Source organism: Gadus morhua, chromosome 23 (assembly GCF_902167405.1).
Source record: "Gadus morhua chromosome 23, gadMor3.0, whole genome shotgun sequence".
Taxonomy (NCBI): Eukaryota; Metazoa; Chordata; class Actinopteri; order Gadiformes; family Gadidae; genus Gadus; species Gadus morhua.
This window is the reverse complement of record NC_044070.1, coordinates 17,648,287-17,670,919: the sequence shown is the minus strand read 5'-3', so window position 1 is coordinate 17,670,919 and position 22,633 is coordinate 17,648,287. Positions and strand designations below refer to the sequence as shown.

Genomic DNA, 22,633 nt, shown 5'->3' with positions numbered 1-22,633 from the left:
ACAGACAGACATACCGACTGACAGATGGATAGAATGGATAGAGAAAATATATAAACAACGGCAAGTACATCACCGCCATCTGCTGTGCGTTAGGAGTATATATATATATATATATATATATATATATATATATATATATATATATATATATATATATATATATCGACTCCTCCCACCCAGTAGGTGGCGGTGAGGTTCTTTCCGTTTTGTGCAACACCTTTTATTTAAAAAAAATAAGATATCACATGGGTGCGTTCCATTATTCTCCCTTTGGTTTCCTCGTTCCCTATTCGCTAGTGAACGCTTTATAGGCTCCAAGAAGACAAATTGGAACCCAGCCCGCTTAGCCGTGACCGCGCAAGATACTCTGGGTAATAGCCATGGTCGTGTGATGACATTGGGATAGAAACTCTGAGACGGCGAACTGACAGGTTGGTGAACGTCTCCTACCGTTCCGTTTGAGCTTCTTACCTGGCCACATGTCCAGATGTTAACATGTTGTCTTTGTGTTGGGTCCACGAGGTCTGGGCTACGGCGGGAAACAGAGAATAAGTGAATAAACCTGCAGCTATAGGACGACCTGATGATGTAACGTAACGTTAGTGAACTAGTACTAGTGAGTTACTAAACCTGGAGTTACCTTGGACGACCTGAGCTTATGTAACGTTAGTGAACTAGTACTAGTAATTTACTTAACCCGGAGTTACCTTGGACGACCTGATGATGTAACGTAACGCTAGTGAACTAGTGAGTTACTAAACCTGGAGTTACCTTGGACGACCTGATGATGTAACGTAACGCTAGTGAACTAGTGAGTTACTAAACCTGGAGTTACCTTGGACGACCTGATGATGTAACGTAACGCTAGTGAACTAGTGAGTTACTAAACCTGGAGTTACCTTGGACGACCTGATGATGTAACGTTAGTGAACTAGTTAGTTACTAAACCTGGAGTTACCTTGGACGACCAGAGGATGTAACGTTACGTCCGCACTGGTGAACTAGTTGGTTACTAAACCTGGGGTTAACGATTACTAGTCACTTGTCAACTAACATTAGTTGCTAGATAACCAGTGAAAGGTCGTGGGCCGTTTGTGCCAAGGAGGAGCCAGGGGTCACATGGGGCAGCAGGATGGGGGCTAAGAGGGCAGGATGAAGGCTAAGGGGTCACATTGGGGAGGATGGCGGCTAGGGGGGCAAGATGGAGGCTAAGGGGTCACATGGGGCAGCAGGGGGGAGGCTGAGGGGTCACATGGGGCAGGATGGAGGCTGAGGGGAAATGTCTGTTGTACATATTGTTACCACACTAACAGCATGTTGTCGCCTGCTGCCTCAGACTTGGAGAACGATGGGAGTCACAGGGTCCGCGATGGGCGTCCCAACCGTCTGGGCCGAGGCCGCGGTGGCCACGCCCCCCCAGGGCTGTCCCATGGATCGGGAAGACCCCGCCCCAAAAGGTGAGATAGGAGGGGTGTGATGAGGGGGAAATGGGATGGAGGGAGATTGAGACTGAAGAGTTCAACTCGGTCTATTGATTGATGAATTCTGATGATTGATAAATCCTCATTGTCCTCAATGGCCATTGTCTATTAATCTTCACGTTTCAAGTAAAATCATTTATTAATTAATGAATGTGATTGAATTGATATGGATCAGTGTTGAATGTAGTTGAACTATTCAGAGGTTAATCAGAGTGGTCTTGTCTCTCTCCTCTCTCAGCTGCCCCCCCTCCAGGGTGCCCCATGCACCAAAGCTCTGCTGGTAAGTACCAGGAAAAGCTGCACTCATCAAAACCACACAGCCTAAAGAATTATTGTTGTTGCCAGTAAACTCAGCTGTGGTGCATCAATAGGCCCCCATACGTCACTGTAGCCTATGAGCTCATTACAAAGTCATACCAGCCATCATTTGGTCTGCAACAGCCAATCAACAAGCTCAACTGCTCCCCGCCCTCGCCGATGAGCGTCCACTGGGCGTGGCCAGAGATGTTTCCTTCAGCACCGCAACCAATAACATAGACGGGAGATCCTTGATCTAAGAATGGACGTCAGGACCTTCTGAGGAATGGAGCTTCTCCCCTTGCAGTACAGCCTCTAAACAAGCTGTAGTACTGAACAAAACCCAAACGGGTTCCCTCAAAGAGAGGATGGCTTGGTAATACAGATTATTATATGTAAAAAAATAAATAAAAAAAAAAGCTGCAGAGGAGGAACTAGAGCAATTAGTAGAATTGCTCCATGTTGTTGCCATGTATAGAGGTCTTCAGTGTGATGTAGTGAGCCTGTATCTGAAGTGCCCCCGGACTATGGGCTCTGGCCCGCCCCAGCTGTCCCCTCACTGGGAAGCTCTCTGACCAGCTGGAGGTAACAGGTGGGGTTCCATGTTCAGATGCAGAAAGACCCGTTAGCCCGCGCTTCTTCTAAACATCTGACCCGGTTAGGACCGTTTAGGAGTGTTCTAGAACGTGTTGCTCATGACCACACAGAGCCCTCATGTTTTACCTCCATCCACCTCCAGGTGGCGCCGTGCCTCCGGCCCCTGAGGCTCCAGCGGCCCCTGCGGCCCCCGCGGGTCCGGCCCACCAGGACCGAGCCTATGAGTTTGTGGGGTGCCCCATGAAGGCTGCAGCGTCGGGCGGACAGAACGACATCGACCCCACGAACATGGTACTGTCCTCTGACGCCTGGGAGGGGAATGACACCAGGGATGTTCTGTTCCTCAGGGACAGAGGAAGTGACATTCAGATCATGTTTCAACTCATTTCTCTTTCATGGATTCTAACTCTACTAGGCTGTACACTCAAGTTCAAGTTCAAAATACAATATTGGCAATTTGTTGTGCAGTAGATAGTATACAAATCCAAATCACACACAATCACACACACGCACACAATAAAAAACACTATACAATAAATAGTAGTCAATAAAAATGTAAAAAAATAATAATACACATAATATATATATATATATATAAAAAAAACACTTAATTGCTGATGCTATGGTAATGAGGCTATCTGGTCTATCTGCTTTGGCCGGTACCTGAAGTGTGAAGGAGGAGGTCTTGGGGGGGGAACTGATCCGGCAGGGTCTCTACGGGGTGTGAGGTCCTCATGTGGGCTCTTTCCCTCCAGATGCCTCCTCCGAACCAGAGCCCCGCCCCCGACCAGCCCTTCCCGCTGCCGCTCAACAGGAAGGAGTCAAACATCCCCCGACATGGCAGCGACCAGAAGTGGGTGTACCCCTCAGAGCAGATGTTCTGGAACGCCATGCTGCGCAAAGGGTACGGAACGCCTGCTTCACCTGTTGATCACATGACTAGGGATCATGAACACTAGACTGATGGATCACCTTACATGGAGCGGGCTCCATTCCAACAATTAAGGCTGTTCGTCAGCCAGAGGGCCCCATTCCAACAATAAGGGTGTTCGTCAGCTAGAGGGCTCCATTCCAACAATAAGGGTGTTCGTCAGCTAGAGGGCTCCATTCCAACAATAAGGGTGTTCGTCAACTAGAGGGCTCCATTCAAACAATAAGGGTGTTCGTCAGCTAGAGGGATCCATTCCAACAATAAGGCTGCTAGTCAGCTGTACTCTGAAGAAAAAGTAAATCTTTCTATTGATAATAGTATCCTCCCTAGTGTTTCTGTATTGACTGAACTGTTCCCTCCCCTGCTGTAGGTGGCGCTGGCGCGAGGAGTCCCTGGATCCTCAGGACATGAGCAACATCATCAAGATCCACAACGAGAACAACGAGCAGGCCTGGCAGGAGATCCTCAAGTGGGAGGCGCTGCACGCCGGGTGAGTCCAGCTCTCCGCCGTGGGTCCTCCCCTAAGAGGGATGCTGATGATGATACTGATGATGATGATGATGTCACCCTTCCTCTTCCAGAGAATGCCCTTGTGGCCCCTCCCTCAAACGATTTGGAGGGAAAGCCAAAGAATATTCTCCAAGGGCGCGGATTCGATCCTGGATGGGGTCAGTATTTAATTAATCACTGGTAGCATTATCCCGCTAAGTGACTGGTAACTAGGTGACTGGTAACATTATCCCACTAGGTGACTGGTAACATTGTCCCAGGAGGTGACTAAACATTATCCCACTAAGTGACTTAGCATTATCCCACCACCTGACCGGTCGCCTCCCACTAGCTGACTGGTAACCCGTCTCCTCCCACTAGCTGACTGGTAACCCGTCTCCTCCCACTAGCTGACTGGTAACCCGTCTCCTCCCACTAGCTGACTGGTAACCCGTCTCCTCCCACTAGCTGACTGGTAACCCGTCTCCCCCTCCAGGTACGAGCTCCCGTTCGACCGCCATGACTGGATCGTGGACCGCTGTGGGCGGGAGGTGCGCTACGTCATCGACTACTACGACGGCGAGATCAACAAGGAGAACTACCAGTTCTCCAACCTGGACGTGCGCCCCGCCATCGACTCGCTGGACGCCGTCTGGGACCGCGTGAAGGTGGCCTGGTGGCGCTGGACCTCCTAGGGCCTCCCAAGACCTCCAGACATCCACCCTGCCCATGGAGAAACATGGGACAGGGGCGGGGGGGCGCGCCTTCATCTGGACCCTGAGGTCTGTGCACCCTGAAGCGAGGAGCACAGATCAAGACTCTTGACTTTCACCTCTATCAGCAGAAGTTGTGCCGCGACATCCATCTCATCTGGGGATGGATGTGATGCTCTTCTGAAGTCCATGTTTAGACCACTTCAGTCTCTAAGAGGACTCCATCACCATGAACCTTTTCTGAGTAAAACCACACGGCTGGCCTCCTGAATCATGTTGAAGGGATTCACAGGATCCCAGGGGTACCTACACTCCAACCCTGCTCCTCAGAGCTTTGACGAGGCTTCCCTCCTCGACCTGAAGCAGATCAAATCCCGAAGTGAAGCTGTAGGCCCGGAGAAGATCCGTGAGATCAGGCAGAGGTCACCCACCTGGTTCCTTCAGACCGTTTGAATATTCTGTATTTCTTTGTTTAACTATGCTATTCTAGCAGACCGAATGAGGACCAACACACTGACAGCTTCCACTGTGATGCTGCCGTCTCGGTCAATTAGAACCAAGGAACGCTTATTCAGACCATGCTCATGACCATGGGCAATGGGGGGGTAATGAATGTGTGGAGGGTAACGTATGTGTGAAGGGTAACGTATGTGTGAAGGGTAACGTATGTGTGGAGGGTAACGTATGTGTGGAGGGTAACGTATGTGTGGAGGGTAACGTATGTGTGAAGGGTAACGTATGTGTGGAGGGTAACGTATGTGTGGAGGGTCATGTATGTGTGTCGAGGGGGGGGTAATGTGTGTCGCGGGTGATGTGTGTGTGTGTGTGTGTGTGTGGGGGGTAATGCATGTGGACTGTAATGTATGTGTTGAGGTGATGTGTGGGGGGGGGGTAATGTATGTGTAGAGTGTAATGTATGTGTGAGGTAGTGTGTGTGTGGGGGGGGGGGGGGGGGGCTGTGTAAGTGAGGGGTTCCGTGGTTTAACTTTGAAGTGCAGCTGAATGTTTGGTTCTCAAAGCCTCGATTGACTTGAGGTGTAAAACTATCGATGTTCATCCCTCATGAAATCAAAACTTGTTTCAATGTGTTGATCTAGATTTAGCAGCCTTGATATACTGTAATTATAGCTTGGATATTTATTCATTTGGTCATAAAGCGATTCAAACAGCCACGTATTTCCTGACCCAATGTGTGCTGATACACGTTCAGTGTAGTCTCCTTTGGTTGCGTGAACTTCATGATGTATAGAGGTCTTCAGCTGTGAGGCCATCTCAAATCAACTAGTCCACCGTTGAAGTGCTTATCAATAAAAGTGTACCATTGACTGTACAATTGCATTGCTAGTGTTTGTTAAATCACTGGATTTTTAAATAGAGGCTGTAAACATTAGAGCATGAATATGGTTGAGGAGTATAACATGAAACAAGTGCAGCTCCATAACACACTATTAACTAATCTATTGAAGTGATTAAGTAATGATGTCAATACAATGCACTTCAGCTACATATATACTAATGTATTAGTATTAGTGTGTATATAATTTAGGATTGGATACATCGTTAAAAATTGTCTTAGTTTCTGTCTAGATATTATTTAGCTGAATTTAAATAGTCGTATTTATGCCCCACCTTGCCTTTGTATTTTAAATTAATGGTAAGTAAAAAGTCTGAGCCGCAGTATTCAGACTGAACAATAGATGGCGCCATGATAGAGCGAATGGGTCACCGAGCTGAGCCCCAATACAAATGCCATACCAAAATAACACCAATACCATGGCCTTAATGGCACGACCAAAACCAGCAGACTAAATTATTAAATCCTTTGAGGATTAACCCTGTGAACACGGTAGATTTACTATGATGAATCATAAAGACTTGAATATAACACAATCCCACAACAAAGAGTCGAGCCATGAGCCATTCATGTTTGTTGCAACAACTGAGGACAACTCAGTGCTTATTTGCTCAATTTCACTTCTGTAAATGATGTGCTCAACATGATCTGCAATCAACCAGTCAACAAGTGCAGCGCTAAAAAGAAAAGGGAAGTTAATCGTCTGATACGCTGATCGTCAGGCTGTGAGCAAGGCTGGAATAGAATCCGCAAACAGCTTCATAACCTCCATCCATTATGTTAGAGCCTAATAACATAATCTTGAGGCCCAGCATGTCTCTGGTAACGTATAAATCATAGGTTGATTGCTAGGCAACCCCGGTAATGTGGAGACACTATAATGTGAACGATAAAAACTTACAACAACGTTCAACATGCTCATAAGGTTATTTTTCATATGATTGTTTAAACCATGGATAACAGCACTGGGCTACTGGCCACATAGCATTATCTACATCTGGAAACTAGGCCTAAACCACGTAACATTATCTACAGCCGTAAACTACCGTTTTGTTTGAGAGACCCCTAGTTTAATGTTTTATGTATCTTTTAATTGTTTAGTTTACTCTTGTATTTGATGTATTTTTATATGAATATGATATATAATAAATTATATCAAAGTGTCTTCACACTACTTACACTATAGTCAGAAAAGCACTCTATGCATGCAAAGTGTCATCATAATGACCTGCTCTGCACATCCTTCCTTGCAGGGAGCCACGCCTGCCTCACAGTGTGGTGACGGGCCGATGAAGAGGTGGGCCGAAGAATAGTGGGGCCCAGTCCGCCGCTCTCTTAATGAGCGGGGCGATAAACAACCTGGTCGAGGACAGAGGACAGAGGACGGCGTTTTAATTACTTTTCCAATGATCACCTTTCCCCCTGCACCCTGATCAATACTACAGGCTGAGCTCTGGAAGGCGTGCACACCCGCCCGACCTCACCTGATGCACTCCTTTAGGGACAGCACAGGGGTTGATAAAGAGTTAGAGGGACAAATTGCACAAGAAGGATTTCTAGAATGTAGAATGGGTTTTAACCCAACAAAAAAGTTGAGGGATGGAAGTCAATTATATGTACGGGCTATAAACCGTACTATATGTACGGGCATCCCACAGACCTACAAAATAACATTCTTCTTCATTCTATTCTTCAATCAAAGTTTCATTCAGAGTCAACTATGGCTTTGTTTTACTTTCCGAATTTATATTGAAGAAGATTAACGAAACCTATCCACTTTGGGTTATTGACCATTATCGGCTTCATGTGTTGAACCCTTAATCTTAGGGAAATTAAATGATTGATTTGTTCATCATTCATAATCATTTTTCTTGAACATGACCTATCAACCAACATTTTGTGTTCTAAGCATACCGTGATATTATGTTTGCATAACAGTTTATCGACCATCAATTCTTTCCTGCATCTGATGTTTTCTGTCTTTGAGCGCTCCTTGATGACCCCAACGGTGGAACGGTGGTCAAACAAAATTTTCGACCAATGAGATCGGTTGAAATAAAATGAAATTTCTTTCCAATGAGATCGCTCAAAATAAATTGAAAGTTTTCAACCAATGACATGGCTCGAAATAAATTGTAATTTTCGACTAATGAGTTCGCTCGAAATAAATTTAAGTTTTGGATGTGGCTTAGAGTTGAACTGCATTGACATTGTTTCCAAATGCAGTTCTATCCAAAGGATGTCCTCATGGGTTAATAGGCATACTGAAAGACCTGCTGACAATAGACCCTAGTCTTAGATTGACCCCCCGAGACATTCTGCAGCATCCCTCGTGTCTCTACTGCCAAAGTATTATGGCCACAGTTTGTAAGGGTTTGTGTTTAAGTCTGTCTATCTGAAAGTGGAGGAGATGAAAACAAATAGCAACAGGAATTTCAAGTGTTGTGATCAATTAAATTGTCTTATTACAGTGTGTCAGAGCATGGCCAACACTATTCAGAAGGCAGCTCCACCAGCTAAGCCAACCAACTCAAACTGAAAGCCCTAACATCCATACCGATTATTGGTCTAATCGTGTTTCACCACCAGACTGCGTTCCCCGCCAGTTCCCAGCATCAGGACCAGCACTACCGCTAGCAATAGTCTGAACAAGACAGGGAGGAGGTGGAGCAATGTGTGGAGGAGGGGAGAAGGACAGGGGTGAGGTGAATGCTCCAGACTCCTGGGCAGAGGAGCAGGGTGGGCTGGCTGGCTCCTCCTCATTCCTCCCTTACAGAGTGTGGGCTGATGACCGAGCCTATTCAGAAGACGGAAACCCAGACAACCTATAAAATATATCTTTCCAAAGCTTTTGGAAAAAAATGAAAGGATACATCGCTGATCATCTTTTTCTCTTGCTTGCATGTTCAAGATCAAGTTCTGAAACTAATCCTAAAGAAATCCCTTTTTCAACGCCGAGTGTTTCCATAACGACAGCCGTGTTGCACACGTGTTTCCCGCCGTGCACTAACAGGCATGAGCACATTAGTTAACGACGTCCGACTCATTTTCCTTTTTGCTCTAATTATTTGTTTTCGTCGTGACCCCTATTCTCCGCTCGTGCATGCAAGATGAGCACACATTCAAGAGACGTCCATTTATCTCAGCGTTAGCCATTGTCCCCGTTCAACCGGAAAGCCCTCATCTGGCGAGCGCTAATTATAGCCTTGATTAGCGTTGTGGAGGGGAGCAAGAGGCCCTGGTTAGAGATGCTGGCTCACCCTGGACTCCATCAGGCAGATGCTTCTTGTCAAGCGTGTTCGTACCTGTGTGTGAGTGTGAGGGCCGGGGCCAGAGGTCTGGAGACTTAAGAACGGTTGGATATGTTACTATAATAAAATAATAAAATAATGTATTGCAAGGATTTAAAACTGCTTGCTAAATTCGTGTGTAAAATCTGCATAAAGCAAAGACCCGATTAAGTGTAATGACTATCAGCATTCCTGTATGGAATACTATCCATTATGTATATTGTGGAACAGATTAATATTTATGGATTTTTGTATTTGTGCTCATTTAAATATGGTTATTTATAAAAATTTATATTGGGGCCATATTACAAATAGCATATAGTAAACATTACAGAAGTGTTCCGGCACGCAGGGGTTATCTGCGGATAGCAGAGCAGCAATCTGATCCAGATAGGATGCTACTGAGGAGATGGACAGATATAGAGCTGTAAAGATGTAGAGGTGTGGATGTAGAGATGTAGAGCTGTAGAGGTGTAGAAGTAGAGACGTAGAAATGTAGAGGTAGAGATGTAGAAATGTAGAGGTGTAGATAGAGATGAAGAGGTGTAGACGTAGAGGTGTGGGGAGAGGTGTGGATATGTGGAGATATAGAGGTGCAGAGATGCAGAGGTGTCTCGATGTAGAGGTGCAGAGATGCAGAGGTGTCTCGATGTCGAGGTGTGGAGATATAGAGGTGTAGAGATGTAGAGGTTTAGAGACGTATAGAGAGATGTAACCTCGACACAGCTGCAAATACCAAACCTCCACACAGGGGATAGTCTACCCATACAGAGTGTGAGCGCAGACAGAAAGCAATATCCTCACAAAAGGCCGACCTTGAAGGCATTAAAAGGAATTGCCCTGCATGATTGTGTCTCTCTCTTTATTTGCTTGAAACACTAAACTCTAAATCGAATTCTGCCTCACCTGATGCAGAGTATTCAGAGCCCTCTCACGTATTGTTCCACTAATACAACGGGAGGGCCGGATATCACGGGACACCACACTGTCTTCCCTCTTTGTTGCTTATTTACTGCAGAATTCATTAAAATCCAATTGAGCAAAAATAACAATAAAATCTGCCCATTAACGTGATGGATTGGCATGGCGGCCAAATAACTATGGGAAAGAAAAGTCAAATAGTCACGTAGTCCAAAAAGAACTCCGCGGTAAGAAAGCGCTGCATGAAAAACATTGTATCCGAGGCAATAAGTAACATCTTAACAAAATATACAGAAATATATTTGCATGCCTGATGTTTTAACGACCAAAAGAAATGAAGAACTCTGTAGCCCTCTTCCCCCCCCCCCCCCCCACCCCCAATCCCTCCACAGAGGAGTCATTGCCAGCAGACACCTGTTTCCATTAGCCCTTCCCCAATTACAGAGAGCACACAGGCCTAATTGCACCAACGGTGGGACTGCATTAGCTCATTAGCATGCTGCACCATGCATTCTGACGAGGCGCATGAGGTACACAAAGCTCCTGTGATCGCGCCAGAGCTGGGGTTTTTGTAACAAACAAGCGAAGCCTTTCAGTGAACTCAGAGTGGCTGGTTTACAGGGAAGCTGTGAAGCAAGGCACTGTGAACGCCGTGGACATCTAGACCCTGGGAAGGGAAGGGGTCTTCTTCTGCCCTAATCATCACGGCTCATCATGTAGTTCGGCGGGTTGTTTCATCAACGTCTCCAGCTGGGAGGCCGACTAGAAAACAGCTCACCTTAAACCACACAACGTCACAGTGTTGATAATGCAATTCATAAAGCAGAACTCTTCTGAAACAGTAGGAGATAGCTCAGGGTATACCTGCCAAACTTAAGATCAACCATCTACAATCGATTTGACCGTCTGAGGACATGGGAACTAAAATGAGAACTATCACACATGCAGAGAGTAGCCTTTTAGATTTAACGCAATATAGAAGGAAGGCCCTGTAGATTGTAGACGCTATAGATTGAAGCCCCTATAGATTGTAGACTCTATAGATTAAAGGCACTATACATTGAAGACGCTACAGATTGAAGCCTCTATAGATTGACGCCACTATAAGGACCCACAGAGGGTTTTAAACTACGTTGGTGACATTGGCAGTTAACTTTATTTAGAACTGATGCCCTGGAGAGTATAAATGTGTCAGAAATGTCCTTCTGGTTTTAGATGTTGGTCCATCACTGCTGGCCATATGAAGGCACTAGGCTTGTGTGGCAGCGTGGTCTCACAGAAGAGCCCTTTGATACTTTGACACTTTGATAGAGCTTCAGTTCTACTGTGTTGTGGGTACAGTGTTTCAGTGACCGCCTGCGGCCTCTAGAGGCTGCTGTTGCACTGCGGGGAGCCCCGCAGCTCTGTGGTGGGAGGTAACCAGCTCCCGCAATCTCTCTCCGCCGTTCTCTAGCAACAAGTTCATCAAACTGGAGAGATGGATTATATTGAGCATAACATTTAATTGGACTTCTTTAAATAGCACTCGAGTAGGTGTGTGTTTGTTTGGAAGAGAGAGAGAAAGAGCACGTGCAAGTGTTACTCTCATGAGTCGTGCCAGCGTTTGCTTTGCGTGTGTGCGTGTGCGTGTGCGCGTGTATACATATAGACAGAAGATTGTGAATATTCTGTAAACTTTGTAGCCGTATGTTGATGGTTTCTGCGTTGACACTTGTGTATGTCGTGGTCAGATGGGCACCAGGCCTGTTTCTCTAGAATCATCAACATTCTCCTGACTACAACGTCCTCAACGGGGCTGACTGTAGCGGTCTGAACACCATGACCGTCGTGTGGTGGTTGGCCTTTCATACTCCTGCCATTGGGTGTCTTCCCTGTTCCCAGTGGGCCGTTTTGGGCAGACTGTGAGTAAGGGCAGACTGTACGGGCAGAATGTAAGGGCAGACCGTTAGGTAAGACTGTAAAGGCAGACTGTTTTTAAGGGCAGACTATATGTAAGGGTGTACTACTGTATTTAAGGGCCAACACATAAGGGCAGACTGTATTTAAGGGCAGACTGTATGTAAGGTCAGACTGTATTCAAGGGCAGACTATTGTGAGTGGATGATTTTTGGCCTAATAGATCTATATTATAATATATAAATATATATTATCAACATTTGAACATTCTATCAACAATAATAATTTATATTATATGTTTATAATAATATATATCATTATAAGGGTTAGTTTTCTTCTAAAACTGAAGTTATCACGCCGAGTGTGGGGGTAACACTGCAAGGATTCAACTGAAAAGAACGCTCACTTGGCAAAACAGATCTTCAATCGCCAGTTCCAGGAGAAATTTCGGTTAATTCAAGTGACAAAGGTTGACAAAAATAACCTTCAAAACGCAAAGAGATTATCGCCTCGAAAAGGAAGATGGAGGTCAAAGTTCAAAACAAATCCACATTGAGTTGTGTTAAGACTAAGACTAAGAATCTGCGTAGGAAAAGGAAAAAAACAAATAATCCAAAGAGATGGAAGATGGGCGGAGCTGGACCATCAGAGTGCCGAGGAGGTGAAGCCATAACGTTCACTCTTGACCTTCATCAGGTCCTTCGTTAATACCTTCATACAGCCCACACAATTCATGATCACCTCGAGGTGAATGTGAAACAGACAGACCTCATCCAGCTTCAGACCCCACGAAAGCGCATTGTGTTATATCCTCATCTTTGTCGACCTATATTTGAACATATTCATCCACCCTTGTTGGATGAGACTTCTTTAGTGTCTTTGGGCCAGAGCAGTGAATTCCCTTACCCTCCATTCTGACACTAAGCGGGGCCCAGCAAGACAGGAGGGAGAGAGGATTAAGTTATGTTGGGTGAGTCCGCCAACCAGTGAGGGGCGTGATGGTGTCGGGTCAGGTGCCTTACACACCCATTAAGGCAGCAACGCGCCAGGGACTTACTGGTGCTCCACGCTGGATTTAACATGCACCTGATTTACTGGAGTCTCCTTCGTACTCCTGCTCTGTGTAACGTGACATCGGAGGCGACGAATGGGTCGAATCCCCACGCGTGTTTAATCAAAACCGTTTACAGTGACAGATCACTGACTCTGAGACAACAGACAGTCCTATTCGATGGGATAGGAACGTCATGTTCTTCCAAAATAGTAAAAGCCAACTCTGCTTATCGCGTCGAGCCAGAAATAAAGAGCCAAGTCGATGGGGGAGTCTGTCTGGAAGAAAACACACCGTGAGAAGGTTTCTGTTCCGGAGAAAAGCAGCCTTGATTGACCATTTAATCTAAACCCCATCTCTCCCCCTCATCCGTCCTCCCGGCCGCTGTTCCCTCTCAGGAAGATGAGCGAGTCCACCTCTGAAGGCACACCTCTGCTCCTCACATTAAGACAGAGCGCCTCCGAGCGGCCCCCGCGCCTCTCTCTCTCTCTCCCAGCCATCGATCAGCTCCTTTATTAGCGGCAGGCTCACCTATAGGGACCGCCGGCCACCCGCGTTTCATTAAGGGAGGCTGCAGATAGACGGCAGCCAAGTGGTAAAGGGCAGCGAGCCAAGAGCCCCGTAATCAAACGTGACGGCCCTCGGCTTCCCGGGGCCACTGCTCTCCACTCTGCTCCTCCGCGTTGACCAACCGAGGGAATAAGGCTGAATATCGCAACGCTAGCGTATGTAGGGTCATTTGTGAGGTGTGTTGTGAGTTCGTCTCCAAAAAATTTGAATTATTTGTCTAGTTGTTGCATGGGCTGAGAAACATCACTTACGGTTGTTCATTGATTAGTCATTGGCAGTCGGCATAAAATCCATATCTATAGTTGTAAGGTAGGTTAATTCAGTTTTAGATTGCGAAAATGACTATTGGATATTTTGTCCTAAATCTGACAAAATAAGGTGTCCTAAATCGTGATAAGCTTCTATATTCCATGTATGGGATGCATGACTTTTGTCGAAAAATATGCATTCTATTAAAAATAAATATACTCACTGCTAATCCCAAAATCGAAAACTCCACTATCTAGCGCGCTCTCTCTCTCTCTCTCTCTCTCTCTCTAGATATAGATATAGATATAGATATGTATTGATAATAACAGCTCTCAACTCGACAGACAAACTCCACCATCCTAACTTGGAGAAGATTAGGGCCGGCAGATAATTAGCAGATAAGATTTCTCATTATTGTGCACCGGCAGGTGAGGAGACTTCACACCTCGCCTTCGACACGCGTCTCCACACTCTAGATGACTGGTGGAGAAGAGGACTCCATTTCACCATGAAGGGGGGGCCGGGCGGTGTGGGGGGGGTCGGTGACAGAACCCTGGTTCCCTCAGGCGTAGAACGTCTCCCACTTGTTGATTCTTGTCCATTTCCTTCCTTTTTCTTTACTATCTCCTCTGCTTATCATTTCATCTGTCCATGAGGTGGCCTACCAATCTGCTCTGTCTCTGCTGCGAGCCCCACCCACCCCCCAATGCCGCCCAGAGGGACAGCAGACCAGTGGTACATTCATCTCTTACTGGGAGCTATTGGGAGGTTTTAGGAAAAGAAACCAAACATATCTTGAAATCTGCTCTTCTGGTAGGGGGGTCAGGGTAACACCATAAACTCATTCCCCTCACTGCCTGAATTGTTGGGCTCAGTGACCGTAGGATCTTTGGAAACAATGACGGCTCAATGCATTATTTTTTAGCACCCGGGTGTTAGCAACTCATTCCTTTGAGTTGTAATGGATTCCACAAGGTTTTCCCTACTTACTAACCGTTATGGCCCCAAGGTGAATCAGGTCTATCGGCAACACCCTGGCCTCCTAGACACTGTTGGGTTAGGGTTAGGGCGTACCCTGACCCTAACCCTGACCCTAACCCGGATGTAAATATACAGGAAGGTCTGAACACCAGGCTTACGAGCCCTGATAGGAACACTATGAACCGACACCCCTCCTACCAACACACACACACACACACACACACACACACACACACACACACACACACACACACACACACACACACCAAAGTATCAACAGCTGAATGGCCGCTATCACGTACATTTTCCGATAACTTTAATAAGGTTGAATAAGACTTTTATCTCATCTCCACCAGATGCTTACTGGTGCTCCTGGCCTGACAGAACATATCAGAACATTCAGCGGCCTTTGCTTGATTGAGTTTGGAACAGTACTTGGTCTGATTAATATGACAGAGTGAGGATACAGGACCACAAGAAGGGACAAGTTATCGTATTCAGACAGAGCCTTTAGCACATTCACAAAACCCGACTGACAAAACAGCGTAGCCCCGACATTAATGCAGCCGAGTAGAAACGTCTGAACTTCCCACAACAAACTTCTGCCTTGCTGATGGCTGTTGAAGGTTGTAGAAACATCTTTTAATTGTTATGTGAACCGAGTTGCTTAATTCCTGGATACAATCATTACGGTATCAGAAGGTAAAACACGTAGTGCTAGTCACATTAACTCGGCACGGAGGTATCAATTGTTGCATTGATATCTGAAATGCAAAGTGAGCTTGCTGCAGTAATATTGAATATATTCAATAACACAATTACTACAAGAGTGAAAGAACTACGTAATGCGTGTGTTTCATGCTTTGTCCCGTTTTGTTTACTTGCTGTAACAAGAATACCACTGAAGGATAATGAAGATCTTCTGAATTTGAACATTTCCATTTTTAAAGTGCCTTGGTGAAGCATATATATATATATATATATATATAGATAGATATAGATATAGATATATATATATATATATCGGTTTTACCAAGGCACTTTATACAGTATATATATATAAATATGAATACACAAGTGACTGATTCTGTTTCTAAATAACAGCTTCTCCTAATAAGTAATTCCATTCCCTCAACACAGAGCCTCTCCACCCCCCCTCTAATAATTTCTCATACCTCAGCTCTCCCCCATTATCCAACAGAACAGTGTGTGTACACAGTGTGCTAATCCATGTCCTAGCTCACAAAATGCTCGTTGTGCATTGTTTCTTCCTCCAAAGAAAAGTAATCTTCATATTCAAAGCTTTCATGCGCCTCATTGAGTTGTTTTTTTCTTTCGTATCAATGTTTTCATTTTTCCACATCCATCTTCTAGCAGAATAACTCAATGTGGAGCCCAGGCTGGTGGGGCTGCCGTCCCACTCTCCTGCATAGATTCTACAGCTCTGAGCCCATTGATTTCAGACCGCGGCCTCGGGCTCATCTGCAATCAACACGGTGGTCCTCCTGATCTCTAGCGGTGGTCCTGATCTCTAGAGGTGGTCCTCCTGATCTCTAGAGGTGGTCCTCCTGATCTCTAGAGGTGGTCCTCCTGATCTCTAGAGGTGGTCCTCCTGATCTCTAGAGGTGGTCCTCCTGATCTCTAGAGGTGGCCCTCCTGATCTCTAGAGGTGGTCCTCCTGATCTCTAGAGGTGGTCCTGATCTCTAGCGGTGGTGGTCCTGATCTCTAGAGGTGGTGGTCCTGACCTCTAGAGGTGGTGGTCCTGACCTCTGGAGGTGGTCCTGATCTCTAGAGGTGGTCCTGATCTCTAGGGGTGGTCCTGATCTCTAGGGGTGCTCCTGATCTCTAGGGGTGCTCCTGATCTCTAGGGGTGCTCCTGATCTCTGGAGGTGGTCCTGACCTCTGGAGGTGGTCCTGATCTCTAGGGGTGGTCCTCCTGATCTCTAGAGGTGGTCCTCCTGATCTCTAGAGGTGGTCCTCCTGATCTCTAGAGGTGGTCCTCCTGATCTCTAGAGGTGGTCCTCCTGATCTCTAGAGGTGGCCCTCCTGATCTCTAGAGGTGGTCCTCCTGATCTCTAGAGGTGGTCCTGATCTCTAGCGGTGGTGGTCCTGATCTCTAGAGGTGGTGGTCCTGACCTCTAGAGGTGGTGGTCCTGACCTCTGGAGGTGGTCCTGATCTCTAGAGGTGGTCCTGATCTCTAGGGGTGGTCCTGATCTCTAGGGGTGCTCCTGATCTCTAGGGGTGCTCCTGATCTCTAGGGGTGCTCCTGATCTCTGGAGGTGGTCCTGACCTCTGGAGGTGGTCCTGATCTCTAGGGGTGGTCCTGATCTCTAGAGGTGGTCTTCCTGATCTCTAGAGGTGGTCTTCCTGATCTCTGGAGGTGGTCCTGATCTCTAGAGGTGGTCCTGATCTCTGGAGGTGGTCCTGATCTCTAGCAGTTGTCCTCCTGGTCTCTGGAGGTGGTCCTGATCTCTAGAGGTGGTCTTCCTGATCTCTGGAGGTGGTCCTGACCTCTAGCGGTTGTCCTCCTGGTCTCTGGAGGTGGTCCTGATCCCTAAGTCCTCCTGGTCCATAGCTGCCAGCGGCAGGCCGGGGAGAGGGGGGCCTGATGGCTCAATGTGTTCCTAGTCCTGTGTCTTCAGCCTATCACATCACACCAGGAGAGATATTGCCAGACTATCTGAGCTTGGCTCCTGGATCCACCGTCACCTGATGCCGACGGCATCTGCTGCCCAAAACCTGAAATTTGTTCTGAAAACAAACGAGGAGGCGGTTGTACAACAAGCACAGGGAACGGGGACAGGTGTCGTGAGGTAGAGTAACCACTTGAATGCTGATTGGTCTGGACGATTTGGTCAGAGTCGGCGTGGTGACATAAGGTGTAGGGCAAGCACTAGGGACAGAAATAGAGTGGATAGAATAATACCTCGATGTGATGATCAATCCAACTAGTCCTTTTTTGATCAATGAATTAACAAACGCTGACATAAGTTGTATTCTGTAATCGATCAATACCAAGTTTGGGACTAGGTGTTGCTCACTCCATCTCCTCTACTCACCTGTCTCTTGTTCTTCTACTCATCTGTCTCTTGTTCTTCTACTCACCTGTCTCTTGTTCTTCAACTCACCTGTCTCTTGTTCTTCTACTCATCTGTCTCTTATTCTTCTCTGAGGTCCAGAGCGGAGATTGTCATTGGCTGCCCACCCATCTGAACGCGTCCCCTTCATCACCTGAATAGAAAGCATTAACTATTAAAACAATAGCTGCAATTTAAGCCCATCCTTCCCCATATGTTGGCCCTGTTCTGTTAGTAGTCAGTCTTGTTCTAAAAAAACAGAATCGTCCAGAATATTCTGATTTCCTCCTTGTATCCTTGAAAACAGTTCTCCGGTGCGGGCCAAAGTAAGACTTAATACAACTTCATACTCGCCCACTCTCTGTCTGTATCCGTTACATACTAAACAGTGTGGGAGCTAAATTGCGGTAATTAATTTGTGCGACTTAATGTGCCTTCCAGTTTTTGTTAGGGCCGGCTCTGGGCTCCAGCGGAGTGTGAAATCAATTGGGGCCGGCGCTAATCGTTTCAGGTTGGTCGCCGTGGGCTGGAGGCTGACGGGGCGGGACGAGAGATTAAAGCTAATTTAATTTCACATTTTCAGTGTTTTCCAGCAGAACAATGATCAACACTCAATAAGTAACATAGGAATTACCAATGTCACTGACATTGACTAGGTAACATTCAAATGCGTTTTGACAAGAAATATAAAGGCACTTCATTTGCACCCTCCGAGTTCCACACGCCTGTCTTACCTGTCTGAGGGGCGGAGGTCCCTATGTCCCAGTGCCCCAGGTCCCTATGTCTTAGGGCCCAGATTAGTATGTATGGTAACAGCACACATAAGGTTTGTTAGACAAGGAACACCTTGAGTGCAGAAGTGGGTCCATTCTGTGTGAACTTCTCCATCAGATGAGGTGGTGCACGCTGCAGATCCCAGTCCACCAGAGGTGGAGGTCCCAGCCCACCAGGTACGTCACCATTTGGAAGCCTAACACCATATCATTGAGCAAAAACGATGCAAAAACATCCATGCCTCCATCCCCCATTTGGATACGATTCCCAAAGTAGGAATTCAAGTATGAAGCCTCTGCCAAAGCTCCGGGGTGTTTGACTTCTGGGATTTCTCTCCAATCTAAAAGGTGGAGAAAGTCAAAAACAAGGGTCACAGATAATGCCTGTGAAGCACTCAGAATCATGCTCCTGCCTTATCCCCCCAGTTTCAAAATTGAGTTTACAAAACACCAGAGATCTGCTTTCTTATCACAACAGACAGAAATATCACTTAGACCACAATTCTGAAGAGGCAGCTCCTCCACATTCTGCTCAATATCTTAAATACATTTCTGACCGTTCAGATTCCTTAAGATTGACCTGCTGTCAGTGTGTGTGGGTTTGTGTGTTTCTGTGGCTGTGGGTGTGTGGTTAACAGTCAGCTGAAGAATGTTCAACTTTTAACAAATACTTTTAACAAATACTGCAGCGGTGGATTTATTTTTGTGTGTGTGTGCGTTTGCCTGTGTGTGTGTGTGTGTGTTTGCCTGTGTGTGTGTGTGTGTTTGCCTATGTGTGTTCGCATGTGGGTGCGTGTGTGTGTGTAGCTGCATGTCCAGCTTGCGTTATTTGGCAGCTTCTGAACCGATTGATGATCCCAAAAAAATGGCTTAAACATGTGGCAGTTTTCGAGTGCCATATCTATTTTGATCTCTATTTTGTGTACAATTTTTTGAAGAATGCACCCTTTGTGATCTAAAGACCTTCCTCCATATCCCCTGGGACCCAAAAGAGAGACAGGTGGCTCCTCATCAAGTCTCAATCCATAGTTTGAGAGACTTTCGACTATCGATCAAATGCTGTCGGAAAGTTGTAACGACAGCCCTCCTATGCCCGTGCCAGTATATTATGTATTTATAATCACTGGCGTATTATAATAATTATATTATCTCACATCTCCCTTTGGGGTCGCTTTGTTGACATGACCGTTCTGGTTATGTGCAGCTTACCTTCTAGGGCTTTAAATCATGAAAGAACACACACACACACACACACACACACACACACACACACACACACACACACACACACACACACACACACACACACACACACACACACACACACACACACACACACACACACACACACACACACACACACAGCAGGTGGGTTCTCCCCGGAGCAGGCGTGCGGAGCGCGGGTTCCACGGTGGGTCGCGTCACCGCAGGCCTTGGGAGCTCCGCGGCGTGCCTAATTGCCATTCTTTTTATCCGACTAATCATCAACACAGATTTACTTGTTTGAGCTCATTAGCATGTTATGTTTGTATCGAGCGTCTCTGAACAGAAAGGTTAAAAGTCAACCCAGTGCTCAAAACAACTGGCTTTTTTAATTGCTATTAAAAGTAAGAATCGCAGTTTACTATTTTCCCGAGGTGGACTTTTTTTTTTTCATTGAATAAATAATAATGTTTCTTTCGGTGAGGACATCAGTGACTGGAGCAACACCAACCTTAGAGCTGTCTGATATGTGACCTCGCGATGACCTTGAAGAGGGATGATGGTGTCCGCTTGACGCACACCACGGCGGGCATCCGTAGCCCCGCTGTTGCCTTGGCAACACGCCCCAGCACCTCCCCGTTGCCATGTCTTTAATACAGAGCCGAGGATGCATCTGTTCGGTCTTAATATCTACCGCAGTCATATGCGTTATGCGCGTGTTGCGTCGATCGATACACAAAGAAACGGCAGCGGGGGAAGCCTCTGATGAGATGGTAGACAACACATGCAAACACACAAACATACAAACATACACAGAATACATGCATACAAACATACATACAATACATACATACACACAAACATGCAAACACACATACATTGAAAAAACCTACTCACAGCGTTAACGCGACCACGCCCATAGTTCCTGTCTGTTGAGCACGCTGGGAACATGATATCAACCCAGTAACAAGTGGAGGTTTTCCATTATATCGAGATATGTTCTTGTTACAATGAGATCTTTTCTGGTTGTAATGAGAAAAGGGAAAAGTGTCCATTTGACTTCACAGTGAACCTACAGAGAGAATAGCTTCACTGTGAACCTCCAGTCCTACCGTCTGTTTGAAACAGAGAGACCAGCTTCATGGTGAACCTCCAGTCCTACCGTCTGTTTGAAACAGAGAGACCAGCTTCATGGTGAACCTCCAGTCCTACCGTCTGTTTGAAACAGAGAGACCAGCTTCATGGTGAACCTCCAGTCCTACCGTCTGTTTGAAACAGAGAGACCAGCTTCATGGTGAACCTCCAGTCCTACCGTCTGTTTGAAACAGAGAGACCAGCTTCATGGTGAACCTCCAGTCCTACCGTCTGTTTGAAACAGAGAGACCAGCTTCATGGTGAACCTCCAGTCCTACCGTCTGTTTGAAACAGAGAGACCAGCTTCATGGTGAACCTCCAGTCCTACCGTCTGTTTGAAACAGAGAGACCAGCTTCATGGTGAACCTCCAGTCCTACCGTCTGTTTGAAACAGAGACCAGCTTCACTTTGAACCTCCAGTCCTATAATATGTTTGGCTGAAACAGAGAGACCAGCTTCACGGAGAATCTCCAGTCCTATCGTATGTTTGGCTGAAACAGAGAGACTAGCTTCACAGAGAATCTCCAGTCCTATCATATGTTTGGCTGAAACAGAGAGACTAGCTTCACAGAGAATCTCCAGTCCTATCATATGTTTGGCTGAAACAGAGAGACTAGCTTCAGTCCTACCGTCTGGTTGAAACAGAGAGACTAGCTTTAGTCCTACTGTCTGGCTGACGAAGCGTCTGACACCAGCACTGGACCAGGATGATTTGTATTCGCCAGTCGTCTCTCAGTTGACGCTGACAATTAGCATTAACATATTTAATCATTCAACTACAAGCCCACAATGAAGCAATAACGGAGCCGTCTGCTGATGCTCAAATGAACCCTCTAATGTGGAATGATCTGTATAAACAAGAACAATATCTCCATATAATGACAAAAGACGTCTATTTGTTTTATTCCAGTGTGGCATCGGTGCACTGGACTGCCACTGCAGCTTCTCTCGGAAGGTACCAGTTTGTTGTACGTAGGGAACAAGGAGATAAACTAGGGGCTGATGCCGAGGAGAAGGGAACAAGGAGATAAACTAGGGACTGATTCAGTGGAGAAGGGAACAAGGAGATAAACTTGGGGCAGATGCAATGCAGAGGGAACAAGGAGGTCAACTGGGGGCCGATAGACTAGGGGCTGATGCGGGGCAGAAGACGGGCACTGATGGGAAAGGGCCTCCTGGGATAATGGAGAGACGCTCAAGAGGCCTGCCAAACATCAGCACCTCGGTGACGAACAAGAGGGAGGGAGAGATGCTGATATGGGAGGGGCAGAGTTGGGGGGGGGGGGGGGGGGGGGGGGGGGGGGGGGGGGGGCTGCACAGAGAGGAGATGAGCTCTAGGTTTGAAAAAGAGACAGACTGTCTGGAACTGGCTTCCTTGCCTTGACATTTCAGTGTCTGACCTGCAATTAAAACAGAAAGGCTAGGATAATGGCCTCTTTATTGGTTTCCCCTCATGCCTTATAGAGCTGGCCACACCCCTCCTCCCACTGGCTGGCCCCGACGTTCCTCTCCCCAGAACACACCTTCACCAGGATCCAACGCTGCAATACATGTCACACAAAGTGCATCACATACACAACGGATGCATTTCACATTTATCTGTAAGAACGTACAGATAGTACTT

At 46.5% G+C, this 22,633-nt stretch overlaps 1 protein-coding gene across 1 annotated transcript; it reads left to right on the top strand.

The window, feature by feature from the left end:
• The first annotated feature begins 242 nt into the window (after positions 1–242).
• Positions 243–5,841, top strand: hccsb (holocytochrome c synthase b). Its single transcript, XM_030349477.1, has 8 exons — positions 243–431; positions 1,337–1,457; positions 1,720–1,761; positions 2,518–2,666; positions 3,131–3,279; positions 3,677–3,796; positions 3,888–3,974; positions 4,292–5,841. The coding sequence occupies exons 2-8, from the start codon at positions 1,349–1,351 to the stop codon at positions 4,488–4,490; spliced, it is 855 nt and encodes a 284-aa protein (XP_030205337.1). The 5' UTR covers positions 243–431; positions 1,337–1,348; the 3' UTR covers positions 4,491–5,841.
• Positions 5,842–22,633: the final 16,792 nt, after the last annotated feature.

What these genes read in the sequence shown, in the direction of transcription:
- hccsb (XM_030349477.1), top strand. Translation starts at nt 1,349, where the DNA reads ATGGGAGTCACAGGGTCCGCGATGGGCGTCCCAACCGTCTGGGCCGAG. An exon ending in GGAAGACCCCGCCCCAAAAG is followed by an intron (nt 1,458 to 1,719) that starts GTGAGATAGGAG and finishes CTCCTCTCTCAG; the next exon opens with CTGCCCCCCCTCCAGGGTGC. An exon ending in TGGGAGGCGCTGCACGCCGG is followed by an intron (nt 3,797 to 3,887) that starts GTGAGTCCAGCT and finishes TTCCTCTTCCAG; the next exon opens with AGAATGCCCTTGTGGCCCCT.